Below are 10095 nucleotides of genomic sequence, written 5' to 3'. Positions count from 1 at the left end.
CCATCCAATGTGTGGAAGCAGATCAAAATGGCAAAGTCTGGGCTGAAGTCCCATGGGCAAAGTCCCATGCTACCAGCAGGCTTGATTCAAGATCCTGAGATCGCTCAGTAATTATTGCACTTGCTAGAATCTTCAGTCATAGTTTAGCCTTACATTTTTTCTTCAGACAGCCACCAAGCTCCAAAAGCCCTGCCTCAACACTCTCGGTTCAGTCCAAGTCTAAAAGCTTCATCTCAGGAGGCAGGATTTTAGCCTGCTTTTGCAAGAGGTGATGCTTGTCATAATGTGTTTATCCATAGACCTGTTTATCCATCTCCTGTCTGTTCTCCTGCCTTCCTCCCCTTGCTTAAATTTTAACCAAATGGCCAGGTTTGATCCCTTTTTCCAGAGCTGGGAATATCCAAGATACCAAGTTCCTACAAGTGTCGTGAAAACAAATGGCCGGGTAGAGGAGAGCAAATTCAAGAGTGCTCCAGAGGGAGACACGTTGGGGCAAACTCAGCTTTCACAAGGCGCCAGAGAACCCGCCCAGAGTTTGCTGTGGACACACCGATCCGTAGGAATCTGCCATCCACACAACAACTGTGCTTTGGGTTTTTTTTTTCAAACAAATCAGCAAAATCAGAATTTTCTGCAGCCATCAGGACATCTAGTTAACTGGTAGTAGACAAAGTAGACCCCTCCTTGGAGTCCTGAAGCATCTTTATGTCAATTAAAAAAGGGTTTTGAGCTGGTGGCTCAGTGTCAGCGGGGACGTGCAGCTCCCCAAACCCTGCAGAAGACAGACCCGGGTCCCCGTGGCGCTGCTGTTCGCAGAGCCGCGATGCTTTTTGTTTTTTAATCTCGTGTTTTGCTGGCTGACAAGTCAATGATTAATTCCACCCCCGAGGACATCTTCCGAAAGGCTGACCAAGTGGTGGTAAGGTTCAAGGGACGATTGTGCAAGACGGAAAAAAAAAAAAAAAAAAAAGACGTTTTCTGTTGTGCGTTTGTCCCCAAACCTGCACCAGGGCACCACGATTACTCACACCCCGCATCCCCTTTCCGCCCGGCGCCGTACCAACAGAGCTGGAGCGCTTCCCTCGGCCCCGTGCAGTTCGTACCTGCCCTTCCTTCCCACCCTGAGCACTCGCTTACGAGCCTTCGGCTTGATTTCTGCTCACGAGCCCTTAGCCAAGGTGTCCTGCCGCTGGGATTGCCAGCAACCGGCTCAGGGCGCGCCGCGCTCCTCGCACGGGGAGTTGCGCGTTTCTAGGTCTGCCCGACCCCCCCCGCCCGCCCCCGGCGAGCTGCGAGCGAGCCCCGGGCCTCCCTCGTCTCCTGCTGCGACCGGCTCCCGCTTCCCCGCGGGGTTTACGGCAGAGCCTGGAGGGGAGGAGGAGGAGGAGCCGGGGGGCAGGAGCGGGACCCCGGGCATCGCCGCCTCGCCTCCAGGGTGCCCGCGCTGGGGGGGGGGGGGGGGGAGCGGATCGCCGGCCCCGCCAGCGCCTCGCGCGAGGGAGCGGAAGAGCAGAGGTCGCCGCAGGGTATTTTGCCCGGAGGCGCTAGACGGCCCGAACCAACGAGGTTGGGTTTTGACGAGGGATTGGACTAACGGCGCGAGAGGGGCCGCGTCTGCCCCGGGGGGCTCGAAAACCCACCCGGGGGGGGGGGGGGACGGGGGCAGGCGGCTTCGCGGGGAGGAGAGCGCGGCTCGGGGGGCTGGCGGGGGCCGCCGAGGCCGGCTGGGCCTTCCCCCCCCCCCGTCCTGACTCCGGGGATTTGTTTCAGCGGTGGGAGCGGTTTCTTCACGCCAAGGGACGCGTGCTTGAGCTGGGGGGGGCCAGGACGGATGTCTGCCAAGCTTTTTTGTCCTTTTTGGCTGTTTTTTTCCCCTGAAAAGCGCGGCCCGCCGTTCTCCCCCCGCCGCGCACGCCGAGGCTGAGGGGCAGCGCCATGGACGCCTTCCAGGAGGCCTTCCAGAAGGTGGAGAAGATCGGCGAGGGCACCTACGGCGTGGTCTACAAGGCCCGCAACAAGCGCACGGGGCAGCTGGTGGCCCTCAAGAAGATCCGCCTGGACTCGTGAGTGGGGGCAGGGCCGCGGCGAGGCGGCCGCCGCTGCGGGGCGCCCGGCCGCGGGCAAATCCCTCGCTGCGGGCCCGTGCGAGGAGGAAGGGCCCTGCAGGCCTCGCCGGGGCGGTGGCGGCGGCGGCGGTGGGGACACAGCCATGTTGGGAGGGTTTCACTTCGGCCCTCGTGCCGCCAAACGGGCCCGCGCCGGGGCGCCCGCCGGCCGGGTGCCCGACCGCCCGCTCTGCCGCCCGCAGGGAGACCGAGGGCATTCCCAGCACCGCCATCCGCGAGATCTCGCTGCTGAAGGAGCTCAAGCACCCCAACATAGTCAGGTAAGAGAGGGTCCGGCGGTGGTTTGGCTCGGCTCGGGCGGGTGAAGCCGCGGAGGCAGCGCCTGCGCTGCCCCTCAGCACTGGCAGAGCGGCGGTACCTGCGGGAGGACGGGGGGGTGTTGGCAAAGGCCTGGAGAAGAAGGTCTTCCCAGCTGCTCTGCAGGAGACCGTAGCATCCCGGCGCAGCATGGGCTCCCCACACAAAGGGACCGAAGGCAGCGTCTGCGTTTCCCTTGCAGGCTCCTGGATGTCGTGCACAGCCAGAAGAAACTGTACCTGGTGTTTGAGTATCTGAATCAGGACCTGAAGAAGTACATGGACTCGTCCCAGACTAGAGACCTTCCTTTAAGCTTGGTCAAGGTACCGGATGGAAGGAGCTCTTGTAGGCAAGGGAGGAAGCGTGTGTCCTTGCTGCCTTCTGCTGGGCAGAGGCAGCACTGAGCTGCTCTTAGCCAGACTGCATCAGGAAGAGATCCATCCTTGGCTGAAGGCATTCAGCCTCTCGGATCCCAAACATTGCATCTGGGAAAACTTCTTGGCACCACTGCTCAGTGCATTTGTTTCCCAGCTGTTTCCAGGCTCTCCAGCCTGGCTCACTGCAGAACAAACTGCTGATACAAAGCTAGCTGAGGGATCTACTGCTAATTGCTTTTGCACAGAGTAACAGATGGGTGGAAGGGACTGCCACTGCTTGGACTGGAGTCCTTCTGTCCTGGTGTAGAGGGAGAGCAGTTTGTGCACATCTCTGAGTACTGGCTTGTAAGCCTCGTGTTGCATTATAGCCAGCCTATATTTCCCATACAGGGCTGTAAATGGTCCAGAGTGTGTAGGTTCACATGATCCAACCTTCCGTGTAGTTTCATTGTAGCCTTGTCCGAAATCTCTTTTCTCCTTAGAACTACCTTTTCCAGCTGCTGCAGGGTGTGAGCTTCTGCCACTCGCACAGAGTCATCCACAGAGACTTGAAGCCACAAAATTTGCTCATTAACGAAGTGGGAGCCATTAAGCTAGCTGATTTTGGACTGGCAAGAGCTTTTGGAGTCCCCCTGCGCACATACACTCATGAGGTACTGTTGAGGCTCCCTGCCATCTGAAAGCGGGGTACACAATCCATGCATCACAAGTGACCAGCCCATAACTGAGGCACAGCCGTGCCCACGTGCAAGCTCTTAACCTAACCTGCAGCTAAGGAGTTACCTGGTGCCCTCACAAAGTGGGCTGACTGCTTCTACCCCAGCCCACCTGTGCATTGGGTTCCCACCTTCTCTGTAGAGGGTTTATTTATTCCAGAGAGTCCTGTTGAAGAATGATCTGTTAATTCCCATCTTGGTGTTGCCAAGTTGTCTCTTAATTGAGCATGGCCTCAGCAGGCTCCGATTTGTACAGTCACTGCATTTGGTGCCTCATGTTTGGAATGATGCTATAAAGGAAGAGCTCTGCCTGTGGGACACCAGGGACACAGCTGAGCAGAGAGGCCTCATGCCTCTAGGTTCAGCCAGGGAAACTAGACCAAGCTTGTTTGTCCGTTCCTTCTCAGGTGGTGACTTTGTGGTACCGAGCCCCTGAAATCTTGCTAGGCTGCAAATACTATTCAACAGCTGTGGATATCTGGAGCATCGGCTGCATCTTTGCAGAAATGGTAGAATGGGTTTTTATGTTCTCTTCAATGAACTGGGAGGATGCAACTTCAATGGAAAGTACAGAGGGAGGGACAGGACCTGGAACATCTGTGATACTGCTGGCCCAACCTGAGCTGGGAGTGTATTATGGGAAAGACCGCCTCGAGGGTTAGCTGATCCTTAGCTGTGGGCTCAGAGAGAAGTCTGCAAGCAGGGACTTGGCAGAAAGGTGTAAGAGCCTCTGCAATCCAGCTGCAGTTTCAGGTTGGTGGGAGTGTCATGCCTCTCCTTGCAGAAGGGGTAATTTCAATCCTCTGGCTGCAACGTTTTGATGGCTCTTACAGACATCTTCTGCCACCACTGCCTCTGGTGCCCCCAAGTGGGCTGCAGAGAACTGGCACCTCATAGCATGGCAGTCCCTTGCTCCGAGCTGATCTCCCAGCTGTCCATACTCCACTTGGAATAGCTCTTTTTATCCCTGCGTCTTGATGAGGGTGTCCCTAGCTCCCAAAGATCCTGAGCTGCAGATCGGCAGAGCCTGGGAGAGCGTGCAGGGGAGGGGGATAGCCTGCAAGAGCTGGTATGAGGAGACTGGAGACAAAGAGAAGGGGGATAAGGGTCTGGCTGGGACAGACGGCCTAAGGGGAGCACGGTACACAGAGGGGGGCTGGAGAGAAGCAGATGGACACCTGTGACTTTCCCAACCACTGCACCGCAGAGTCACTGAGCTGTAACCATTCTGAATTGGGCAGTTGTGTCTGCTGGAAAACAGGGTTATTTGCAGAGGGAACTAGGGCACAAAGCTGATGGAAAGGTGGAAACTAGCTGTTTTTTTGCCCCAGGTGACCAGGAAAGCCCTGTTTCCAGGGGACTCTGAGATCGATCAGCTCTTCCGGATCTTCCGCACCCTGGGCACTCCCACCGAGGCGACCTGGCCCGGGGTGACCCAGCTGCCTGACTACAAGGGGGACTTTCCCCGCTGGGCAAGGAAGGAGATGAAGGAAATTGTTCCCAACTTAGATGGAGATGGCCGAGACTTACTGACGGTGAGCGAGAGTTCAGTACCTGACCTGCAGGCAGGAAGGACCTTTTCAAACTGATCAGCCAGGAGGGGTATTTGGAGCTGATCTGTCTGGGCTTGTGGGTTCCTCCTGATCCTTGAGCTATGGGCTCTTTGATTTAATCTTTTCATTGCAAAGCTTTAATGGGTGGTCTTCTTGCTGGAAAAGCATGAGGTGGGGTGCAGAGGTCTATACTAACACAAGAGCAGGCATGACTAGTCACAGCTCAGATCCCAGGTCTGTGTAATGCCCTGGATGAGGCACATTGCCATGATAACCAAGCCCCAGCAGAATGACCATACACAGAACCCCATTCTCTGGGCCACAGTCGCACACACATCCAGCATCAGAGCTGCCGCCTCAATCCTCTCAGTGTTACATACAGCAGGACAGGTGCATTTAGCTACATCTCAGCTCCCCTTTGGGCTGTGCTTTTAACCATTTTCTGTAAAACTAACCCAATGCCTGCCTTGTCCGTTGGCTCTGAAAGACCCCAGACCAGGGGTTCAAGACCACACTGAGAAATGAGGTCCTGCAGAGCCTCTCACCTGACAACAGCACCACAGTCCCATCTTAGGCAGCACAGCATGTCTGCCTGAATTCAACTTGGACAGGCCTGAGACAGAACTGATGGGGAGCCTGTCTGTTTGTGACCTTGGAAGTGCATTTCCATGGGTAGGTGAATGACTGGGAGGGGTTGATTTGGCTCCAGTGCTCGTTTCTGCCATTGCAGAAACAGCCTTGGGACTGTCACGTAATGGAGCCGAGTGCCAGCTCTGAAGCAGGACAGTCAGTGCAGGTTCCACAAGGACACTGCCAGCCTGAGGGTCAGGAAGTCCTCCTAGTGTAATCCATGTTGTAACTACAGCTGAGGGTTACTCCTGAAGCCCAGGGAGGGAAAGAGGAAGGAACAGTATCTGCATCTGGGCCCAGCCACGTGCTGGTGCAATCCATCGTTTGACTTTTAGAATACTAAATCCATTGTTTTTTTCTCTTGGCAGCAATTGCTACTGTATGACCCCAGCAGGCGCATCTCGGCCAAGGCAGCCCTCAATCACCAGTACTTCTTCTGGAGAAGCCCCCAGGACCCTGAAGAGCGGTGTGCACTGCAGAGACACTGCAGATGAGAAGACACAGATCTTCCCATGCACTTACTCCGCGGGGTAGCAGTGCAGATCTATTTTGGGGCACTCTGCAGGGGACTGGCTGGGACCCAGGACCTCACTTCTCCTGAGGAGCCTGAAAGGGGACATTCTTGTATTTAGAAATTCTCAGCCTGTTGCTGGGGGAAAGTTTGTCTAGGCTATGGCCAGTAGAGCTGTTTTGAAGAAGGCCTGTCCAAAGCAGGGGGATAGAGTGTAATTAATCAGCATAAAATGCTGAACTGGAAATGAGAGAGAGGAGAGGACAACTTTCAGGAGCTTGTCCTTTGCATTAGCCAGCAAGCTAAGGTGATGTGCATTGATTTCTCTCTCCCCAGCTCTGGAGCATCCCCACGTCCTGCTGCAGATCTGTCGGTGGCAGTTCCTGACACCAGGGCGTGCTGGAGCTCCACTCTGGGTACGGAGTGCTTCTCTGCTCAGCCATTTGCTGCTGTTAACAAGGAGGGGGTTTGCCAGCATGAGACAAGTTGTTTATGTGAGCTGTTTAACAGAGCTGATGTTCTGCTTTTTCACAAGCTGAGGACCACCGTAGGGTATCTTAATATGTGCCTTAGCTAGAACTGAGAAGCCAAAAGATCCAGTTAGCATAAAGCACTGATTGGAAACTGTTGTGGAAACACTGTTTTTTCATCATTGGTCCAGATGTAATCTCAATTCCTTTGCTTTATTGTCTTGGACATGTTTTTCTTGTTCAAATGTTTGCAGATTTATCACTAAATTTTGATGCTGTTTTGACATGTGTGTTTTTTTTCTTCCAGTATAGGAAAAAATAAAGGCTTATCATTTGTTCAGAAACCTTGGTGTTTATTGTTTGGCCTGGGACATGCAGATAGTGATGCAAGACAGTCTGGCTGGTCCATTCCTTTCTCAGAGCTCTTCTCTCTTCATCACCTCCTGCACGCTTTCTTTTGTCCTTTCCAGCCCAAATCCTTGGCAGCTGCAGAGACGTGCTCTCTGTTGTGCTGTGGAATGAGGGGCTGATGGTTTCGCAATGCTGTCTTGGTATGATAAGATGTGGTTTCTTTAGAGATTGTCCCAAAACAATTCAGAGTTATGCTCTACCTTTTTAAACACCCAAAGACAGATTTTTAACTTTGGGAAACCAAGCTTCTGAGCTCCTGGTGTTCATGCATGTGCAAACATGACTGCATCAGTGTTGCAGCCCTCCTAGTAACTGCAAACCTGGGAGCTGATTTCAGAACCTGACAGCTCTCAAAAGCTGACACATTCCTAGGGCTTAATGACAGATAAATGATGCAGTAAAGGAGAGAGGCCCCTGAACATCTCAGCCAGGAAAGGCTGTAGCACAAGCTTCCCTCCCCACCTGTTAAACACTGGAGAATTTGCACAGGAGAGAGAAACATTAAGAGTTTCCCTGGAAAAGCCCCCTCTCAGCCTGCGACCTTCCTGCCTGAAGCCAAGCTCTGTTAGCCTTTTGGCTAGCTCCGCGTTTTGTTCCTTCTCCCCACCTGACAAAAGGCAGCAGGCGTCTCTGCTTAATTCCCTATATCAAATGACCTTTGCCATCAATGTTGCAGCACGCCTCGGTTCCCGACAGACATCCCTAGGGCAAGACAGCCCAGGGACCTGTCACGCCGCCTGGCTGTACTTTCCCTGCAGGTTTAGGAGCCGCCAGGAGCTGGGAAGCTCATCCTCTGTAATTTGCCCAAGTTGGGCTTTTAGGGGGTTTGCTTTGCTTTTGAAAATATTATTAGGAGACATGCCGGAGCAGCTACCTGGAGAGAGCTGAGCTGCTGGTACTGGGGAGTCCTGGTTTTCTGATTGAGCAGGGGAGAGCAGGCAGCTGGGCTCTCCCAGCAGTCTTGAGAGCCGTGTGCCAGGAAAACTAAAGTCCTGCTGTGTTCTAGCAGCATCTCATGTCCTCTGTATGATAGCAGCCAGCTCACAGGGGCACATTTGTGAGACACAGGTGAATTCTGCTATTAGAATCATTTCCCTGCCTTTGTATGCACGTTTTAAAGCCAATTTATTTTGTACAGACGATGCTTCATTGTTTGCTCCTTACAAACAAATGCTCGTGTTGTACTGGTCAAAGTGTCTGCAGAGAAGGGTTTTTTTTAAGAGAACTACGTTAAGAAATAAGTACCAAGGGCATTCACCCAGTCCAGAAACAGAAATAAAAATACTATGGCTCACCTAGCCCAACAAAATGAAGCAACAGGCTGAATTTCAAACATTTATGACCCAACACCACTGTCAGCAAAGGGAACCAACAACAGTTGTGTTGAAATAAAAGCTACGACCCACCCTGCTGTCCTGTGCCTGAGAAGGGAGGCAAAGTGCTACCTGGCTCTTCCCGGGCAGCTCACAACCCTGCCAAACAGTTTAGCTCTGGGAAAGCCCCATTCCCTGGACATGCCCTGCTCACTGCAGATCATGAGCACCTGAGAGCAAAGAAAAGGATTTTTGTTTTTGTCAGGAACGAGACAGGCCAGCCCTCCAAGGGAGACTGCTCAGCCAGCTAGACTGCTCAGCCACCTAATTGTCTCTGAACATCTTCACCCAGCCCTGGGTAAATACCTGTTACTGCTGTCACGTAGTCAGAGAGCGTATTATCCGAAATGATTAACTGCCTGCCTAATTACCAGAACTCCTAGTCCTTCAGTTTCACAGCGTTCCCCAAAGCTATTTAATCAGCACTTCAGGAAAAGAGTCACCATGTGGCTATTGTACTGCTTTCAAAAAATAAGCACAGGTCTATCTTGTTAGCAAGGGGAGCAGTGACGATGGCAGTCCTGCCCCATGGAGCCTGGGGAAGGAAAGGCTGAGAACAAACTCACGTGTCCTGCAGAGACGAGCTGCAGAAAAGGCAACAGCCCTGTTGCTGATGGATCCCCACCACTCTCAGCTGGCTCCAGGGAGCAAAGCCAAAGCAGAGCAAGGTGCTTCCCGCAGCTTTAAAGGAGGTCCATTGGCTGATCTGAGGCCTGCTGGGAACTGCAGGGCTATAAAGGCCAGGCTCCCACCAGCCAGAGATGGTGGGGTCTGGGACTGGTCTGCTCTTTGCACCAGTTCAGGGGCTCCCTGGCTGTGGGGGGATCCTCACCTGGCCTCAGCCCTGTGCTCCATGGGGCTATTGGGCTCACCCTGGCAGGAGGCAAGGCCAGGGGTTTCCCTCCTGCATCGTCTGGTCCATCACAGCCCAGCTCCAGCCCCTGCTGCCAGCCCAGATGAGCCGGGAGGCAACGTGCCGTGCCCTGTGTGCTGACAGCGCCCCACCAGGAGGAGATGGGCTGGGACCAGATGCTCTAAGGTGCACGTAACAGTTTTTCCTGTTGTAAACCAACAAATATTGCCCCGTATTGATCACAGTGGCTGAGATGAGCCATAGACAGCAGCCTCAGGATGTAAATAAACACTGACACTTTGGAGAGCAGGGCCAGAACTTGGACAGATCTTGGACTGGAAGCTTGGCTTTTCCGTAGCTGGACTCCAAATTGTTAACTTGGAGCACTGTCCCCCAGTAGGAAGGTAATGAGACCTGCAACTGTGCTGAGCTTGCTAGTGGATGAACAATTTCTTCCTGGAGCCCAGACTCCAAATCCCAGCCAAGCTGTATGGAAATACAGGGCCAGACCACTGCTCTGATGGGGAAAGGAGGGAGAGAAAATCTCTGCTGTCACTGATTATTTTGGGTGTGTTGGATTTCCCAGGCAGTATCAGCGAAAAGAGCCCTTAGGAGAGAGGGGAGAGCAGCTCATCTTAATAGAAAGTAATTTTTCTCATCCCACAAAGCCAGGGGACTCTCCAGAGTGGGGTAGTGACAAGAGAAGAACATTTCCTCCCTTGTCTCAACAGGGACACACGGCAGCTAGGACTTCTTGCTTCAGCAAGGGCTGAGCGCT

At 53.7% G+C, this 10095-nt stretch overlaps 1 protein-coding gene across 1 annotated transcript; it reads left to right on the top strand.

Moving 5' to 3' along the window:
- The first annotated feature begins 1733 nt into the window (after positions 1 to 1733).
- On the top strand, positions 1734 to 7002 carry CDK3 (cyclin dependent kinase 3). Its single transcript, XM_067308097.1, has 7 exons — positions 1734 to 2063; positions 2309 to 2386; positions 2626 to 2746; positions 3283 to 3453; positions 3924 to 4025; positions 4848 to 5051; positions 6068 to 7002. The coding sequence occupies exons 1-7, from the start codon at positions 1936 to 1938 to the stop codon at positions 6191 to 6193; spliced, it is 930 nt and encodes a 309-aa protein (XP_067164198.1). The 5' UTR covers positions 1734 to 1935; the 3' UTR covers positions 6194 to 7002.
- The last annotated feature ends 3093 nt before the right edge of the window (positions 7003 to 10095 follow it).

Source organism: Apteryx mantelli, chromosome 19, assembly GCF_036417845.1.
Source record: "Apteryx mantelli isolate bAptMan1 chromosome 19, bAptMan1.hap1, whole genome shotgun sequence".
Lineage (NCBI taxonomy): Eukaryota > Metazoa > Chordata > Aves > Apterygiformes > Apterygidae > Apteryx > Apteryx mantelli.
The sequence above is the reverse complement of the archived record's forward strand: the minus strand, read 5'-3'. Positions and strand labels throughout refer to the sequence as shown.

What these genes read in the sequence shown, in the direction of transcription:
- CDK3 (XM_067308097.1), top strand. Translation starts at nt 1,936, where the DNA reads ATGGACGCCTTCCAGGAGGCCTTCCAGAAGGTGGAGAAGATCGGCGAG. An exon ending in TGCGCACATACACTCATGAG is followed by an intron (nt 3,454 to 3,923) that starts GTACTGTTGAGG and finishes GTTCCTTCTCAG; the next exon opens with GTGGTGACTTTGTGGTACCG. An exon ending in ATGGCCGAGACTTACTGACG is followed by an intron (nt 5,052 to 6,067) that starts GTGAGCGAGAGT and finishes TTCTCTTGGCAG; the next exon opens with CAATTGCTACTGTATGACCC.